At 39.3% G+C, this 20,153-nt stretch overlaps 1 protein-coding gene across 1 annotated transcript in view; it reads right to left on the bottom strand.

The window, feature by feature from the left end:
- Nucleotides 1-20,153, bottom strand: part of LOC149289348 (uncharacterized) — a 100,126-nt gene that overhangs the window by 50,990 nt on the left and 28,983 nt on the right. Inside the window, exons 10-21 of the mRNA XM_089490737.1 lie at nt 17,382-17,480; nt 15,523-15,720; nt 13,951-14,049; nt 13,642-13,740; nt 9,375-9,473; nt 7,840-8,037; nt 5,538-5,636; nt 5,191-5,289; nt 4,567-4,764; nt 3,948-4,046; nt 3,506-3,604; nt 2,923-3,021 (exon numbers count right to left, since the gene is read on the bottom strand). Coding sequence (XP_089346863.1) covers nt 2,923-3,021; nt 3,506-3,604; nt 3,948-4,046; nt 4,567-4,764; nt 5,191-5,289; nt 5,538-5,636; nt 7,840-8,037; nt 9,375-9,473; nt 13,642-13,740; nt 13,951-14,049; nt 15,523-15,720; nt 17,382-17,480 — 1,485 coding nt within the window. The remainder of the gene's footprint in view (nt 1-2,922; nt 3,022-3,505; nt 3,605-3,947; nt 4,047-4,566; nt 4,765-5,190; nt 5,290-5,537; nt 5,637-7,839; nt 8,038-9,374; nt 9,474-13,641; nt 13,741-13,950; nt 14,050-15,522; nt 15,721-17,381; nt 17,481-20,153) is intronic.

The raw sequence follows: 20,153 nt of genomic DNA, 5'->3' as shown, positions 1-20,153 counted from the left end.
ACATCTGCCAGCGTTTCTGAATAATAACCTACTGACTGCAACACGCTATAAACCCAATAGCTTCTGAAAGCTTCTTCCAAATAGGCCATCCGAGTTTGAAAAATTGTATGCAAAATGCATAAAATAATATGAAATGTTTTAAATACGTTTGAGAAGAAGCCGTTCTGCTCTCAGATGGAGCTCCAACAGCCACTTTGTCGGAGGAAGTGCAATGATTACACAGATTGGATTCATTTGGACACACAGCGTTCCCTTAAGCTAGGCATGCACATCTGACAGTGATTTAGTCCAAGTACATGTAATTTCCACAGAGGAAAGTATTACTGGTGCCTCTACGAAATACTTCAGCTATATGTCACTAATATATATTATTCATTCGCAGGCACTCGACTTTTTTTTATTTATTATTATGTGTGTGTGTTTTTGTATGTAACTAACAAAAGATATCATAGATGTAGTTTCTATAACCGGATAATATAGAACAGGCTCATACACTTCCCAGTGACACAAATATAATTTGTAGTAGTAAGATGAACAGTTCATAATAGCGAGGATATGTTACATCTGCGTATGCAAACAAAGTTAAATTATATAGAAAATATAATTCCTAATTCTATGTTCTTCTATAGGGGCTATGCATTTCAGAACATCGTCATGTCTCTGTTTAGTGAAGTCTTAGTAACAGGAGTGGACAAAAGGTTACCGCTCCAGCTGTTGTTGAACTACAACTCCCATGATTCTCGGCTGCCACATGGCAGCTGCAAAGAAGCTGTAGTTTAGCAACAATCTTTCTGATGCACTTGCTCTGCAGCTGATCAAACACACATCACCCCCTAGGACTGTGAAGATTATAAATACACTGATATCAGCAAACAGTACAATCGGGAAACACTTAGGCCGGGCAGATGGGGAGCTTTCATCCCTGGGGCACTTTATCAGCCACGAGGAACATTATAATAAATGTCCACAGAATGTTGGCCTTTTGGAATGGAGAAAAGGAAATGTAGGATGTACAGACAAATATATCGATAACATAAAGATAATAATAACTAACCTGGCCCTTTTATGCCACTTCAATACAGTTAAAGGTACAAACATACACAAAATGAAATGTGTTTAACCACCAGGGGTAACCTAAGTAACTACTTCTGCTGTGAATGAATACTCCCATCATAGCAGACCAGCCAAGGGCATGAATGAGCATGATGGGAGCTGTATCAAACAGAAGCCTGAGAGTAACACGTGATACAGACCGCTGCTCACCACCAAACATATCAGTAATGCTTACAATAGAGAGTCTCGGGCGAGTTCAAACAGTATCCATTATATTGTAGGAAAAGGTGGCTCAGATCAGACTATTGATCATCAAGTAAAACATTTACAGGGAGCAGGTCATTGATATACAGTATACAGGGTCATCGTATGAAAACCAATCTATAATGAGAATGGAAACCATAAGGCACCTTATTACGATTACCTGCCTTAATAGAGAACAGGTTGTTTGAATATGGTGCCACACAGTGTTGTCACAAAGGAAGTGTAGCTAACGTTTTTATTCTTTTTTTTTTTTTATAAAATATTTATTCTTATTATAAATGCAATGCTACTAATTCTACTAATAAACCGAAACAATCGTGTATAAAAAAAGAAATAAATCCAAAACGAGCACTTTAAATGATATTGTATAAATTCCGATTGTTGCATATTATTAATATCCATTCGGGGGTTCCGACAGAACAGCGTCATAAAGCTAAATGTATGTAAAAGTTCAAATACAAAATGCAGGAGAAATAAAATGGATTTGGTTACACTTGTTAATATTGTTTTTTTGTTTTTTGTTTTTTTGGGGGTTTTTTCAATCGTGTCTTTGCTTCTTATCTGGTTACTTTTGTACAGAATGTTTGAGGTTATGCAATCATTGTGTAAACACCTTTAAACCAGCAGAGCACTTAAGTTCTGACCTCAATCTGACGTTCACAATTGTATTCACTTATTTGTGGATGTGTAAATGTTACACAATCTATGCATTTCATTTCAGTCTTACATATCCTATTAGGATTAATTGCAAGATGGATAACTTATCAAAGGTTAATGTTAAGCAAACACAGCAGGTAACAAACACGTGAATATGTTAGATTGCAAGCTTTCAGGTCTCTTCTTCAGGCAAAATAAACGCATCAGCTTCATCAAATTTGGTCTTGTTCCTTCTATAATTAGCACAATAATATGCAATACCTCTAAGATGAGGGGGAAACCACAAATATCTCTTGTAAACGAAAATTTTATGAAGTCTAAGCCAGTGGCATGAAACTTGACCACCCTGAGATCTCATGAACAGAATATAGCAAATTCAAAAATCATTCTATGTAGCTAGGTGCTGCTTTTATTCTGATTCTGTACATTAAAGTGAATGTCTCTCAATGAAACATTATAAGAAAATGTGTATTCTATATATTTCTTCATCTTCAATCCATATGTTGATGTTGGTGAGTTGGCTACAGCCATAGGAATGTAGAACCTTATTAACAAATTAGCAGTAAGGTAAGGTTCTAAATCCAAATATCTTTTGGTCTATACATCTGCTAAGTCAATAACAAGATTAAATGCAAATGGGACCTCATATAAAACAGCATTTTCTTTGTTTCTACACTATTCAGCTAAAAAAAACGACTTGATGCAGCATAGCACAGAGTCTTTGTGTCATTAACAAATTAATGAATTTGTTGGTTCTTGATGTTTTCTACTCAAGGTGTTGGCTATATTAAAGTCCTTAAAACTTTAGATGATTCACCCCAAAATATATTTAAGTTCCATTAAAACTAGCTATCATTGATTAAAAAAGACTCTTCTTTGCAAAGTTCCACCTGCACGGCCTTTGTCCTTTATTTTTAAAGTGCGATGAGAAGGAGTATTAGAACTTACCGCAGTTGTAGCATTTGGCTTTGCTCCGTGTTGGAGGAGAACATTTATAATGTGTGTATGTCCTTGCTGAGCAGCCTGATGTAAAGGTGTGTAGCCATTCTGTTTGAAAGAAACATAAAATCATAAAATCTGCATAGTAAACAAAAGCAGTATACTTTTCAATCATGGACTCCTAATCACGACATAAAATTTGTCTCGGCCGCTATTATTTATCTTGCAATAATCTTATAACTCCCGAGAGTTTATTTAATAAGGTCACATTGTGTTTGGACCTCTGAGGCGTTTTACAGATTAGAACAGGAACCAGATGTAACTAAAGGTACCCAATCTATTTTAGGATGTCATATTAATTTATTTCCTTTGTTTGAGCCAGCTCCATTTCTATAACCAGCTCCCCTAATTTTGGCAATGCAAAAATGCATGGATATTCATAATGGCTTCAAAAACACAAATATAAAAATATAAGACTTTGGAAATATCTTCATTGTTTATATGTCATGTTCGTCGTTCACAGTGATCTAGTACAAAATCATAAACATAAGAAAAGTGAGTTGAAATGGGAGAGAAGAGAGAATGTGGTTACCTTTGTCTTCGCACAGACACTTGCTCCATTTTTTAGAAGGAAGTTGACCGTTTTGATGTTTCCATAGTGGGAGGCTACGATTAGCGGTGTATAACCAAGCTGAAAAAGGCCGTAATGTTGTTGCTTAGTGAATGACCATAAACATATACCTACATATACGACAAAAACTAATAAAAGCATTGCAGACATCATTGTTAAAACTTGTATTGTTGTTCGTAGTTAAACTGTGAATTCAAGTTCTTTTCACTATAACATAGTGTACAAACAAAAGTGTTTAGCGGGAGCAGCTCAGTTGTCACAGCAACATCATCCTGAAAAATAGATGCATAGCTAAAACTCACTAATTTGATACTATTTTCTAATTATTAGTATTGTATATTTGACAGCGTTCCAGAGGCAAAACAATGTTTTTTTTGTGGAAAGGATGGGTTATTGGAAGTACCTTGGTTTGGGCATCCAGATTGGCACCATTCTTTTCCAGTATCTCCGCTACATTCACCTTGTCTTCCTGGGCAGCGAGGTGCAAGGGTGTCAACCCATTCTGTAAAGAAAAAAAAACCAAAAATACTTGGGATCCTCAAATACATTAGACTAATGTACAAATTCAATGAAGAAGCTGGAAGATGCTACAGAAAGTATCACAGAAAGTAAGGAGCCGTCCCAGCTATGTTAAAAGCAACAACATCTGCTTAATATTTTATGGAAATGGCTTAATATACAGTTTTAATGCTTTAATATGCATAAAAAAATACATTATACTATTCATGTTTTTACTTTTATTGTCAACTTAAGGGTTTTACTGCACAATGCCTAGTACTTTTGTACTCAATTTATTAGTAATCATTTGGATGGAAAAGTATTATAAGTCACTACAAGAACTTGTTTGAACGTGGATACTTGTATCCTCCTATTTGTCAGCTTTTAGGCATGTGTTCTCCTAACAAACAGTTCTTTGAGCAGATATACAGTTGAATATAGGACAAAAGGGTCCCATGTCTATTTTTGAGTGTGTATGAACCTCTTGATCCTACAAGAAAAACAAAAACAAAAGATGCTCTCACCTTGGTTCCTACATGAAGGTTGGCCTTTTTATTCAGCAGCAGCGTCACCATGTCTGCGTGGCCTTCCTGGGACGCCAGGTGAAGAGGGGTCACCCCCTGTTTGGTTAGAATGTTGGTGTCGGCCTCGTAGTTAAGCAGAGTCGTAGCAATCTGCATCTGGTTCTTCTTGGCAGCAATGTGCAGAGGTGTGTAACCATTCTAGAACAGCCGACACATTACAAATATTACCCCACGCTCCAGAATCGAATTGACCTAAGCAGTTCCCATTTCTGAACAGGGAAGACTGTAAGACACTTCAAAACATCCGTGCCAACTATGAAATAGGTTCTAAAACCAATTGGCAAATTACAAGAAAATCTATGATTTTTTAACATGTTAAGGAAAGAGGCCATTAATATTGACTAGCTGTTTTCTCAATAAATAGATAGTGACTGCATTCAGCTTTCAGACTTTGAAGTACATATTTTTTCATAGAAATTACTTACAAAAAAGCAGATATATAGATTTTTCATTATTTCTATAATTATTTTTTTCAACTTGATCAGAGCAAAAAGGCAGTTGAACCCGCTACGAGAAATAAATGAAATGAAATGAAATAAATTATTTAGTGCAGCGAGATCTCACCTTGGCTGTGACATGGGGCGAGGCACCTTTTTCCAGTAGCAACAGCGCCACCTTCTGGTTGTCATAGTGAGCGGCAACATGGAGAGGTGTGAGCCCATTCTGCAAAGGGCGTGTTTGTTATGGGGTTAATCAGTTAGCTAACAAAACTATGACATAAATTACAGACATTTACCTGTTACAGAACACATTATGCACACAATGAACCTACTTTGTGTTACCAGCGTATTATTTAGTTAACATGAGATGAGCGCTTATGTTTAATGTTGAGGATATGTTCATCCTACGTGATAACAGTCTAATGTTTATGCTAGGCAACATCATTCCTTATAATACCCCATACGACATACCTTGCCTGCGGCATCAGGGGGCGCTCTACGTTGCAACAATAATTTGGCCACATCCAGACTTCCGTATTTTGCGGCCACATGGAGCGGCGTGAATCCTTTCTGCAATTATCAAAAACACGTAGCTATTCAAAAGGTGAGACTTTTAAAGGAAAGATGTCAGAAGGCAGAAATGAATTTATGCATTGATTATGCGGTTAATCTAAAATAGGTAATTGATCTTTATTCTTCAGGGTGGCTGTAAAGCCCACCAAGACCAAAAACAAAATAGAATACGGTTATGGTTAAAAAACTTTTGGGTCAGCGTTTCCTATGGGTTTGAGGTTAAGATTTTTCCAAGTACACAGCTATGTTATTACACATTGATCTAGTGATATGTAACAATTTTTTTAGACGTCTCCCAATCAGGATAAAAAAGGCAGAATTCTACAACGAGGCACCAGCTGGCACTAAACAGCAACATCTGGTTCATTTGACATGGATGACTGTGAATAATCCTCATGGCATACAACATTTAGTGAATATCTGCCAATGCATGTTAATAGTTTTCTATGTATTATCACTGATTGAATTAATAAGGCTGCCTGGGTTATAGAGCATCATCTGGGGGGTTAGGCTATGCTCTAATAAAGCTGCAAGCGGGGACAGGGAGTATGATATCATATCGCTACAGTTTTTGAGATTTATTTCCTCCTACTGGAAAATAAATGTATTATATTTTAAGAAAAGGAAACTGCCACATTGAATGGTAGTCTCGGTTGAACATCCCCCCCACCCATGCACTTCTGATGGGCAACTAGGGCATTTTCTTTCATGTGGCTGAGCTAGGAGACAGGGCTTTACTGAGACTTAATGGATATGATAGCTGAGAGGCCCCTTTAAATTAACGTGGGATCCATATATGACGTCCTGAGGGTTACCTCTCCCTGCATTAGCTGGTGCTTTCAGATTGTAGGCTCTGTTACATGAATCATGAAGGACAGGCAGATGTGAGATGATGACCTAGAACTGTGCAGAACAATATGTGTCATGGTCTTCATTTCTGAGTGCTGTGCTGCCCTCTGGTGGATAACATGTGAACTGTGCTCCTAATATTTACCTATATATTTTCTGGACACATTTGGACTAGATCATCTAGATGCTCTTTAAAAACCAATGCTCATGTAAAAACTTTCCACTTGTTCTCTTTGTTCTCATTACAAATGCCATTATCTATTCACATGCAAGCCCACATGTTTGGATTCTTCATTATGTTTATGTCCCATCGGGCTCTATTCTGATCACCGTTTCCATGCATTGTGAAATTCCTAAAGATGCTTAAAAAACTAAATTAGAATGTTGTTTTGTTGCTTTTGCTTTATATTGGAATTGATTTGTATAACTGGGAATAATGGTTATGGATTATAAATAATACCCATACAATAAAAATGCCTAACCATGCTTCCGAAGGGTATTATGAGTAATGCTTGCCAAGCTGGTTCCTTAGTGTTACACACACTTACAAATGTCCCACCGCCAAGATTATTTGGGTATATATAATGACCAAATCTTGTGTAAAAGTGGTGCAAGCCAGTGCTGTATTTTGGCAGCAGAGGTAAGTAGTGGTGGTGGGGGGGATATGATGCCATTTCTTGGCTTGCCGCATTTTAAGGACATGTGTTGCCAAGTACGTTTGCCATTGGAGGCTGTGCTCGCTAGGCACAGTCCTCCATGGTGCATATGGGCCGATGAGTGATCTCTCACTGGCCCATGGAGAAGTCGTGTGTCTGGGAGCGTGATAAGCCGGGAACCTGTAACCCCACACCGCCAAAGCCAGAATACGCCACTGATGCTCCACTTTTAACAACCTGCACAACAATTGTTCTTTGCACATAGGTCCCTCTGCATCATATGTATTAAGTGCCCTGAAAATCAAACCAGAAGCAGTTAAATAGCAGATAAGCAGAATAAAGTATAGCTGCTCTAGTTTTGATTGACAGCATGGGAGGCATCAAAGCACTGCAAGCACTCAATAATAATACTGCATTTTATAATAAATTTTGGTATGCTTTAATAGTCCAAAGAACATTATTTAGTTCAACACAATTATTTAATCTCTGAACAAGAAATGTTTGAGAAACTTTAAGGGCTAATATATAAAAAGCCTTAGTTACCTAAAGTCATTCAAGAAGAATGACAAGAGAGATTATGCATTTGCATGAAAGGTATGTCAATAAGAATATTTCCATTTTGTTTTTTAAATTAAAATCATTCACTCACTTAGCTCAACAGTTTCATCTGGCCATTTATACGCTAGAAATCCTACCTTAGTAGGCAATGAGTGAGCAGCACCGGCTTCCAGCAAGACCGATGCTACGTCCACTTGTCCTTCCCTTGCTGAAATATGAAGAGGAGTGTAGCCATTTGTGGTAGCAGCATCTGGATGAGCCATATGTTGCAGTAACAGCTGGACAATTTCTGCCTTTCCCAGACGAGAAGCAATATGAAGAGGTGTCTGCTCCTCCTGAAGGGGAAATAAAACAGTGGTATTCCATTAATTAGCCACTTAACTAGTAGTGGGAGCCATATTTAAGTGAACTACTAAAAGGTATAGGATAAAGACAAAGTGCCAAATACCTAATGGTTAACAGCGCCTCAAGTAAAGGAAATCAAGTAAAGACAGACACAAAGCAAATAAAATGACCCTAAATTATTACACATTTATCATTTGTCAATGTAACAGAGTAACATACGTGTATAATGTAACATACTTTTGACAGTGTATTTTTTTTATATTGTACATTTTCAGCCATCATTACAGAGAACAGGGAATGATACATACACTGATCAACCATAACATTAAGACCGCCTGCCTAATATTGTGTACGTTCCTCTTTTGCCTCGAAAGCAACCATGACCTGTTGAGGCATGGACTCCACTAGACCTCTGAAGGTGTGCTGTGGTATCTGGCTCCAAGATGTCAGCAGCAGATTCTTTAAGTTCTGTAAGTTGCGAGGTGGGGCCTCCATGGATGCATCCTGGTGCCATGTGTTCTCCAGGTAAATGACGCACCCGGCCACCCACGTGATGTAGAAGAAAATATGATTCATCTGACCAGGCCACCTTCTTCCATTGCTCCCTGATCCAGTTCTTATGCTTACACGCCTATTGTAGACACTTTCTGACGTGGACAGGGGTCAGCATGGGCATCCTGACTGGTCTGCAGCTACACAGCCCCATATACAACAAACTGTGACATCTTTCTATGAAAACCAGCATCTTTTCAGATATTTGAGCTCCAGTAACTTATCTGTTGGCCAGCATTTGCCAATATCCCCCACAAGTATCACTGACCCTTGGCCACCCATGACCTTGACACCGGTTGACCTCTGTTGACCACTGTAGACCGGAACACCCTACAAGAGTTGCAGTTTTGGAGACGCTCTGAGGTCTAGCCACCACAATTAAGCCCTTGTCAAAGTCGCCCATTTTTCCTGCTTCTAACACATCAACTTTGAGGATGAAATGTTCACTTGCTGCCTAATATATCCCACCCACTGACAGGTACCATGATAACAAGCTTTCTCTGGGCAACCAACTGTCTGCTTGTGACTACCAGACCTAATTGATGGAATGTTTGCTTTCGATGATTTATGGCCATATGGTTTGACCTGGAGTCTACTGGTGGAGCCCTGCTTCACTTGGTCTTTTTCTCTTTTTCAGGAGAAAAAAATTTGGCCGCAACAAGTGTGCACAAACTAGCCATTCTCTCATGTGGTCTGAACATAGTTACAATTTTTTTTCTTTTAATGCAGGCAACTAAAAAAGTGTATAAATAAAGAGATGACAAAAAGAACCTACCCTGGCTCTGGCATCCACAAGCGCACCATTTCTTAGAAGGCAACGGACCACTTCCACCTGCCCAGCGCGTGCAGCCATGTGTAGTGCAGTCTCCCCACGCTGCCATATGATAAAAAAAAATGATGTTCAAAGCCACTTATCAATAAGCAATACTAAAATACATCAACTGGGACCACTATAGCATCCTTAAAAACATAAAAAAAGTTTTTCAAACACTGCACAATTTATTGGAACAACAATGAATCAGTGATCATGTGAGAAAACAAAAAAATAAGTGGGCAAGATTGACAGATGATCTTGTCTGAAAGACGAAAGAACCAAGTTGTCTACCAAGGCCTATTTTTTTCTTTGGGACACCTTGGGAATTCGCATAGGTTAGGTCATTTGTATTTCTTCAGCTAGTCGTGGAACAATTATCTAATTAAGGAACTTACCTCTAGGAGAAGTTGAACACATCTCTTACAAGCCAAGGATCTGGGGGATGGGGAAATGCATAGTGGAGATTCTGCAGAATCCCTGCATACATTTGTAAGGACAAAATTGCGTATGCTGGAGTATCCCTTTATTTTTAATGATAATACAGCTTGTCGTTGGAGCGTTTCACCATGAATACGTGTTATTCAAAGAAGGATATTACCACACCTGTAAACTCGTCGCTTCTCGGCCAAGTAAGTAAAGGAAAGCCCAAGGTACTGCATTTGGTGTCCCCTGGTTTTGTCAACCAGGGAACTCACTGTGTGATTGTTGTGCGGGGGGCACAAATGCTCTTCACTGGTGAGGTTAGTAAGCAAACCTTTTGCACCTTGGACCCATCACTAGACTTTTTGTTTTCCTCACCTTAACCTAAATATGCCCTGGTCATAGGCCATAGGCTGGAGGTGAGTAATGGCACTCTCACGTTTCACAGAACACTTTTGAGTTTTTTGTGCATATGTGAGTCTTGTGATATTGTTTGCATGTGATATGGTTTTTTTGTACACAGAGAAATGACGCAGTGGAGCTGGGTACCAGTTTTTGGTAGGATGGTGTCTTTCAGCCACTAACCCCCTTGAGGACTTCAGAAGACCCTCCCCTTCCTTGGCTGGGGAGAGCAGGGAGCATTAACTACTGTGGCCTTACCGCTGCAGCACAGTTTTACCACTCTTCCGGCAAGAATGACCGAGAGTACCTGGATGGAGAGTCTCTGAGTCTCTTTAGTCTCTGAGCAGGTTGCATTTGCTAAATACTGCAAAACTGAAGTTGAATGCATATTCTGTTACTATATGGGAGTGGAAGCTCAAATTCTCTTTAGTTGCTGTAGAAATTAAATTCCCATGCTTTTCTTTTGGAATGCTCCTTAGCACCATGGTGATTTATATTTCACCAACATCTGTAATGTCAAAGGAAGGACACATTTGCCTTACTGGGTGTGGGTCAGGGGCGTAACTAGATGCCTCAGGGCCCGGGTGCGAGAATCTGTTAAGGGCCCCCCCACCCCCTCACCCCCCCACCCCCTCACCCCCCCCAAAAAAACATGATTTTTACCCAACAATTTTTTTTCAACTAATTCAACAAATTCAATTTACATATTGAATCATAATCAAAGAAAAAGGGCATAATCCAGGGGTGTCCAAGTTTTTTCTGCAGTGGGCCACTTCATCAGAATTGTATACGTGTGCGGGCCGCACTCATTTTTCACTGTGACAAAAAATATGGCCTTTAATAAAATATGCAGATTAAAATAAAGTAAAATGACACAAAACCTTTACTCTTCCTCTCACTGATTTCTGGGCCTTGAAAGTTTTGCGACTACAAATTCAGGATTCCCTAGATTTATTCTAGGGATGAACTAAAATGAAAATTCTGGACCAAAACATTCAGGGTTCACTTAGCCAAAACCGAAAATGACCCCCACCTTTAAAAATACTAATAAAAACTCACATGTTTAATAAAAGTAGGTAACAGGCAATTGGACAAAATTAGCAATATGACTTGGCATGATAGGAGTGTGATTGCTGTTAGCCTAGGCAACCAGTAAATGCTGGTACCTAGGCATGATGGGACTGTGCTCGCTGTGATTGCTGTTAGCAATCACACTCCTATCATTCCAAGTCAGCCAGTACATGCTGGTACAGGGTGGCTGTAAGTGATGTGCAGACCCCATACTGCTGGCAGCATCACTACACAAGGGGGGCAGCTAGCTAGGTTTCAGCATGTACTGGCTGACTTGGCATGATAGGAGTGTGATTGCTAACAGTAGTCACAGTCCCATCATGCCTAGGTTCCAGCACTTACACATCCATCCAGTAAATGCTGGAACCTAGGCATGATGGGACTCTGATTGCTGTTAGCAATCACACTCCTATCATGCCAAGTCAGTCAATACACGCTGGTACAGGATGGCTGTAAGTGATGTGCAGACCCCATACTGCTGGCAGCATCAATACACAAGGGGGGCAGCTAGCCAGGTTTCAGCATGTACTGGCTGACTTGGCATGATAGGAGTGTGATTGCTAACAGCAATCACAGTCCCATCATGCCTAGGTTCCAGCACTTACACATCCATCCAGTAAATGCTGGAACCTAGGCATTATGGGACTGTGATTGCTGTTAGCAATCACACTCCTATCATGCCAAGTCAGCCAGTACATGCTGGTACAGGGTGGCTGTAAGTGCAGACCCCATACTGCTGGCATTATCACTACACAAGGGGGGCAGCTGGCCAGGTTTCAGCATGTACTGGCTGACTTGGCATGATAGGAGTGTGATTGCTAACAGCAATCACAGTCCCATCATGCCTAGGTTCCAGCACTTACACATCCATGCTATCACACACACACACACACACACTTATTCATATAATCATTAATTCACAGATTCATTCCCTCAATCACACACACTCCCCACCCCCTTACCTGTACTGCAGCTCCCTCGATGCCGCTCACAGACTTCAGCAGGGGGCGCGGCCTCCCTCTGCTAAAGCACAGAGGAAGTAGGAAGTCACGTGAACTCCGCTTCCTCTGTGCTGTCCAGAAGACCCTCCCACAAGTAAGTAGCAGGGCTTGAGGTGCGGCTCGTGTAAGATCGGTTGCCCTGGCTGCCGATCTTACGCGGGCCGCACCTCAAGGTCTCGCGGGCCGCATGTTGGACGCCCCTGCCTTATTTAAAAAAAAAACAAAACGTAAAAAAGATTTCGGGCGGCCCCTTGGCTTGGGCCCCCCTGCCGCCGGGGCCCGGTCGCAGTCGCGACCCCGGTAGATCCGCCACTGGTGTGGGTGGAGGTGTTGCCACAAGGCAGGACTTTTATGTGTTAGAACGATGCGACCTATTAATTGCAAGTAGTCTGTGGCAATAAGCTTTTCAAATAGTAAAATAACTTAATTGGCTACACAATTTTGTCTTTTACTGAAAAGCCTCATGGCTTCTTTTTACAATATGGTTTTGATTAACAGGATTTGTGAGACGCATACCTATTTGCACTCGTTAAATGCATAAAATAAATGAATTTGTCAGTGTTAGACACAATGTGGTAGTCAATATTCAAAAGTTCTAATATTTGGATGAATTCAATTTGGGATGACTTGAATAGGGCGAATGTATGTTTTTTTCAACCTTACAATTCTCACACTTATACATCTTTGTTGGTTTACTCTAAATAGTGGATTAAAAGGGCAGATATAGTGATAGCAAGCTTCAGGAACTCTCGTTTCTTTTAAATAATTTGCTGACGTCATTATATCTACTGTTAAATCAGTTATGTTGTTAGGAACATTTAGTAATATGTGAATTAGATCAAAGAATAACAAAACAATAGAAGAAACACCAATGTTGTACTAACATTTACATTTTTTACTAAAACCTTTACTTTCCTAAACTAACCCAAATATGTCTAGTGGTTTGGCATTCTTTTTTGGTCTGATTAGGAATTATCAGCAACTCTCATGTTATACAGTCATCATAAGAAACTGGACAATGCTTCACTCGCCATCACATTTGTCATTGGGACAACCAATAAGCTACAGGCCTCTCCAGTAAGACGGGATCATTAAAAGCACACAGACAGCATACGTAAGGTACATAATAAGCAGCTGACTCAATATGAGTCAATGCAACACAAGAACAATGGTATATTACTTTGTGTCTCCATAAAATTAATCTAAAAATGGATTGCATGCACACTTAACTGGTTAAACATTTGTCACAACATACCGGGTGAATAGACTTGTTGGTAATGCCCAAACAGGTTCCAAATTGTACATTGGATCATGTTATTTGAAGACATACTCACAATGTTAGTGACATCTGGAGAGGCTCCATTTTGCAGCAGAAGGAGGACTATGTTCAAGTGGCCCATGAAGGCAGCCACATGTATTGGAGTGAGACCAGACTGTGAAACAAACCGACAGTCATTTTACTCCCCTGCACAAGACCACCTGGGCTTCTACAACTAAATCTCAGCAGAGGTTTGAAAGGATGGAGAGAGGATAGTAAGTATCGCAAGGCAAACATCAAAAAGGATAAGCAGAAGAAAAATGATGGCGAAAGGGAGAACAGGAGCTAACTATGTTTTGTAAGCTAAGAAAACCTTTTTTTCTACCTCTGTTATAGCTTGGATTGAAGCCCCATATTTCACTAGGAGTTCCATAACTTTGATACGATTTTTCTTGCAGGCAATGTGCAATGGAGTAAAACCATTCTGTACAGAGAAACAACTGGTTAGCAAAACACATGCAAGGACCACGCTCAACAGTTCATGCCAACCACATGAAAAAGCAGCCTGTTCACAAAATGGAAACTGAAGCATGAGAATGTACGTGGCCGATGGCCGACAATCATCAAGTGCCCTGTTTCACCACCTGATGCATGCTACTGACTTGTTAGTCAAGGCGGGTTCAGGTTACGAAACCACTTCACTTCAGAACAGAAGCAGCACTTCACCACATTCAGGTGTATGAGGCTGTCTCCATCATTTCACATAATAGACCGAATATACCGTATGTTAGTAATGGTGGCTTGAGTAGGAATTAGTAGAATTTTTTAAAAAGTTTTAGTTTGGCAAAAGTTTGCAGTATACACTTTTTAAGATTTTAGCCACCAATGAAAACACTTGTGACTATCTGGTACTTCAGTTACTTCCTACATATACAAACTCTGATGTGTTACTACCCGGTAGTCGTACAGTCAGGAAGCACAATTAATGTTTTCTGCATTTTTCCCCATTAAAGGTTAACTATCATTTCTTTTTAACGTGGGTGACTTTATGATAAAGCGCTTGACTTCAGCAACAGATAACAATTACATAGCAAATTGCAAGACTTATTACAGGTGAAGCCTGCATTTTATCTTTTCAGCTTGGGTTCGTTACAAGACAACGGAATAATGTTAAAATGTATGTGCTGAGTAAAGCAAACAATCAGGAAGAGCTGATCAGATTGTTGCGTTATTGATGGAGTACAGGTTCTGGGTGTATATGTTGATGCTATCCTCATGGAGCTCCATGATGCAGTTGCAGCTTCCCAACGTGATCAAGATCCCTATGGAATTGCATTGGTGGTCATAGCAATAACACTATATGTGGGTTTATGAATCGATGGTGTAAACTACTACTCTATCCAAACTGGTACTCCAGACAAGTATAAGATAAAGAAAATTCTTAAAAAGCTTTTTAAAAAAAGGAATATATACTGGAGACAGCATAGAGTTGAGTTGACAGGAATCTGGGGTGGAACATAGTAGGTGTAATAGACTAAAACACTTTTTAAATGAGAAAGTGCTTACGCACGGCACATTCCTGCGTGAAACATGTTAGGCCGTGTCACGTGCTTTTAGATTGTCTTTATCTTTTGCCTGTACTGTCTGTTTGCTTATGTTGAAGCCACTCTAAAACCTAGGGCATGTCAACAGAACACATTGTGGGCACATACAGGTAATGACCAAGATATCCATGTATCATTTGGGCATTCATTTGTGTAATGGAGCATCATACTGCCATTTTGTTAATTTGTTTCTACATAACTGCATATGCTCAATGATGTATGTTGATCAGTGTCACCCAATGGAAAGCGGACATTTTTTTAAATTATTTTCTGAAATTCGATTTTGTCTTCCCGGTTGCAATGAAAGGCATGTCATGATTTACTTCTGAAGTGGTACAGAGCGATCACTTTACCAAGGCTCGGGCATTAGGATTTGCCCTCTTGTCAAGGAGAAGTTTGGTGACTCTATAATGACCACAGTGAGCTGCCACATGCAGGGCTGTCAGGTAGTCCAGAGTAACATCATCAACGGGAGCTTTATGCTGTAGTAGGTGCTTCACGCATTCAACGTGATCTCCTTGAGCTGCCATGTGTAGAGGAGAGAGTCCATTCTGCAACAACACAACCTGGGTTTTAATATCAAGGGTTCATATACACATTTACATAGAGAATACAATTTTTTTTGAGGAATTCCTATCTTTGAATAATCCTTTGGATTGATTAGTGATTTTATTTTACCAGAACCCAACACAATGAATTCTTTTTCCCTTTAAGAACAACCATGTTAAGGGCTTTCGTATGGTTTTTACTAAACCTTTACAGCAATGAAGCTCTCTTATTACTTGTAAATACTGCAGACTACTTAGAATCTATATTGTTTACAAGAGGAATACATTGCGTTAAGGTTCAGATAGGGATTAATTGAGAAAGCTGATCTTGCATAGATATGGGACTCATAAGTGTTTGCATAAAGATCCCGAGATGGCAATGCTTAGCCATTCAATTTCATCCGCACTCAAAATGTGCTCTTGTAACCCAGATCAAGAATGCAACTAAATGAAAATCAGTAACCGGTTCTATTATATGTCTTCATATAGAGAGCCTCTGCATAATACAGAGAGTCTCTGTGCCGAGGCACCACACCCAAGAAAATTCCAGTGTTCGGAATCCTCTCAATGCGCTGCAGAGGCTGAGCACCGCAAATCCACCAGCAGGTGGCGCCAGGATCTTTAGGATTAAAGGGACAACAGCAGAAGGCATGTTATGTGTTACTTGCAGTATGCGGCTCATTAAGTGACTTCATTTGTCTCTTAGCATGTGCCCCTGTGCATGATTTATCATCTTCGCTCTCCTCATTGAATTTTTCCATCTCTACAGCCCTGCCTCAGACATTTCTCTTTGTCTTCTCCCTCATCTATCTTCTACGTGCCTTCCTTCTGACTCTTCTGCTTCCACACCCTCATTATTTCCCATTCACTCTTAGGGGTCTGCCAGTCAGTAGGGTTTATAAACTCAGAGACATTGCAGATCGCCAGCTTCTCTTTTGTGTATTGTCAGCCCAGTGAGTTTCACTTGCATTAAGGGCCAGTGTGGCCCTACGCCATGCATAGTTAAACAGGTGGAATACAATTCACTATTGAAAAGGGGCAACTCCACTCATCTGGCAGGTAAAACTCAGTGGAGTCTGTCCTATGCAATCCTTGGTTAAACAAGTAACATTTTTTTAGTTATTCATTAACTTATTGTTTATTGAATAAAAAAACCCAGTATCCCAACATCGCTTTCTGTCTTTACATTATCAGGTCTCTGTCTCTTCCTACGTCTCTGTTGTTTCTTGTCAGCTTAATTTTGCTATTCGGTATAATCTCTTACTTTCCTGATGTGTAGCCTGCTTGTCTCTTTCCCACAGTTTTAAGCATAAGCTTCATTTTACATTAATGTAAGAATTTAAAATTGGGGTCAATTAAGCACACATATATAATGTGGCCCTCATCGACTTGGCTAGCAATATCATAACTGGTAGAATAATTCCCCTTTATTATACTCATGATATGAGTGCTTTCTCTTTGCCACATGCTCTATTTTGCGACAAAATTATCCAATAAAGTCTGTCATCATGCCAAGAAATAATGTCTACCAAACTGTCCATCTGTTTCCAATTAAGCAACTGTTGCTTTTCATACAGGAGTTGTTTTTCAGAGATTACTTTTTAATTTATTTACAGAGCCTGTGCAAACGAGGCACAGCATAGCGCGAATGATGGGACACGTGCCTTGGTTCTTGCAAGAAGTGGTGCTCCTCTCTCCAGAAGAAGCTCTACAGGCTGGTCATGCCCGCTCCGTGCTGCGCAATGTAACGGGGTGAGTCCGTCCTGTAAAAAAATTTAAGTTAGCCTGATATTACTAACTGGCAGGATATTCACAATAATATTAGCACCGCACATTGCTTCATTCACAAAGCCTATAAATAAACCAATTTAGCCATGTCAAGAGGAAATGATTGTAACCCTGGCCTCTGCTGTCAACCGGTCTTTACAAAGTCAGTGATGGATAAGTGCCCTTTCGCCTACGCTTTGTAAAGGACTCCGGGATTTCTGTTGATGCCGCTAAAATTATAGCTAAATGTACTAATCAATAGAGCGTCTTTTAGTTTAACACTCCAATCTAAAATCAGTCATATAACATCTTACGCAATCATTCTTCTCCAGATAAATGGGTTATCAATGTGAAGAACAGCACATTTAGTACACTGTAGAAATCATTTAGATTGTTGTAAAAAGCAGGCAATGTCCGCCAAGAACTGCCCACCTGTTCTCGGTGTGAAACTAAATATGATATAGTTATAACGCGACACAGAATAGCTTTATATGATCCATGTAACGTGGTAGCTTTACTGCACCAAACTCAAATGTAGTAGTGCAATTAATGCAACCAATAATTCCTGATTCTGCCCAACACAACTGAAATCTTTTAGCATCTGCATAGAGAAGTGCTGATGGCATTCTGAAAAAGCAGTAGAACTCTACACTGAATAGTTAAAACCTGGGAAGAAAATATTCCTAAAAACACATAGCAGATTTATTAAAAAAAAAATTTCAGTGTTAAAAAATTAGTTCATATAAATCACCTATACTGAACCAAAATACAGAAGTGAATGCATTTAGAACTGAGTTTGAGCCTAGACAGTTGTGCCAAAGCCAAATAGGTTGCCTAATGATTATTCCCACAACTGTTCCATTTCAGAGAAAGACATCTGTATCACTTACTTCCACTCAAGTAAGTATCAATTCCGCTGATAAAGACAAAGGATCCTTGCCTACACTACTCTGATAAGGGCAAACGATCATTGTCTATAGTTCTTTTCCCACTCTCAGGGAGTCTTTACAAGAATTCTCAGACTTTCGAGGCTGTGTACTGGAAGTGCTTAACAATTTGCCCTATGGCAAATCCCCATTTGGGAGTGTAAAATGTTTGCTTTGTTGCTCCATTACTGATTAAACACTCCATGATTTGTGTTCCTAGGGATAGAATGTCTTTATTAATTCATCTCTGCCAGCCCAAGGAAGCAGTTTTGTGACTGAAGGAGAAAGAAGGAGCACAGCTAGCTAAAAAGAAGCTGGATTAGCAAAAGATGCACATTTGAGATCCATTTTGCTCTTAGAGGTCTTAGAAACATTGTTCTTAGAAATATACAGTGTTTGAAACAAGCTCAATGGAAAACTGGCAACAACGTTACTAGCTTGCCCAACTGCAAGTACGCATTCAGGTGGTGCCAAACATGTTTGTGAGGTTAAATGCCACTCCAGAGATTATCATCTAATCAAACTGGCCTCAAAAGTCAAATTAGAACCAAACTCATTTGCATTAATTTCATTACTTTAGGAACTCTTCCTTCAAGTAAAAAGTCTTGTCTAGGTGTGGATCCCTTAATTGCTGTGCCTAGGGGGATAGTACTAACGAGGCCTCTGTAGGCTGAAATGAACATATGGGGTTGTTGTCTTCTTCAAGCACAATCTGTCTTGTTTTTTGGGGCTCCGGACTGCCTTTGAAATTCTCAAATGTTGTTCTTATGATTCATTCAGTAGCTGCTAACCAGCTATAACTATTACCTGTGTTTACAGGCATGTGGTTAAGGATACATATCATAGTACGGCACAAAGATTAGACCCGTCATATTTTCCAACAACCACTTAACCATGAATTTACCAACAATGTAATATCAATTATAAGCTAGACACAATCCATCTGGGAACAACCGTCATCAGTATAAATGTTAATGCTTCTCTAATGATACGAAGGAGAAATTGTCATAAAGGTTACTTATATTATTAGTAACAGATATAAGGTGATTAAGAGCCTACACAAACCAAGAATGGAAAAATGACTGGGTATGTAATTCTTCACCTCAGCAAGTCTATTTTGTCTTTCTTTTTTATATGTACAGATTTTTTTATGTAATATAGCAAAATGTATGCCAAACACAAGTCTTTATTAAAGGCTACAGATGAAAATGTTCAATAATTATTATTTTTTATATAGTGTCATCATAGTCCGTAGCGCTGTACAAGGGGATCATTTTTAAAAAATGTACTCTCATTTTCTGTTTTAAAATAACTATCAAAAAATATAAAGTGTGTTGTATAAAGTTGTGTGTATTTATTTATTTTTTTGAGCAGAAATGCTGGTCTGGATTTTAAATAATTTAATGACATGCTATTTTCCAGAAACCAAATGTAACTTTATCATTTATAATTAATTCCTTAACAGATTTACATCATCATTACATGTTGAATTATTGAAATCATTTTGAAACACTGCATGTTCTAAAAAGATTATCTACTCTCCATTTGGAATAGTCATCTATGCTCTTTCAGGAGTCACCTAAGGCTTTTACTGAGCACTAGATATAACTGGACGGGATGTGTTAAACAGCAGTAATCTGGATGCAAACCACATGGTGCATTGATGAAGAAATGGGAACACACAGGATACAAGATTAAGCAAAATGCAGTTAAATGCTATTGGCGCAGGACTTGCAGAACACC

This window comes from Sceloporus occidentalis, unplaced genomic scaffold, assembly GCF_023333645.1.
Source record: "Sceloporus occidentalis isolate IW3139 unplaced genomic scaffold, rSceOcc1.0.p SCAF_46, whole genome shotgun sequence".
Lineage (NCBI taxonomy): Eukaryota > Metazoa > Chordata > Lepidosauria > Squamata > Phrynosomatidae > Sceloporus > Sceloporus occidentalis.
The sequence above is the reverse complement of the archived record's forward strand: the minus strand, read 5'-3'. Positions and strand labels throughout refer to the sequence as shown.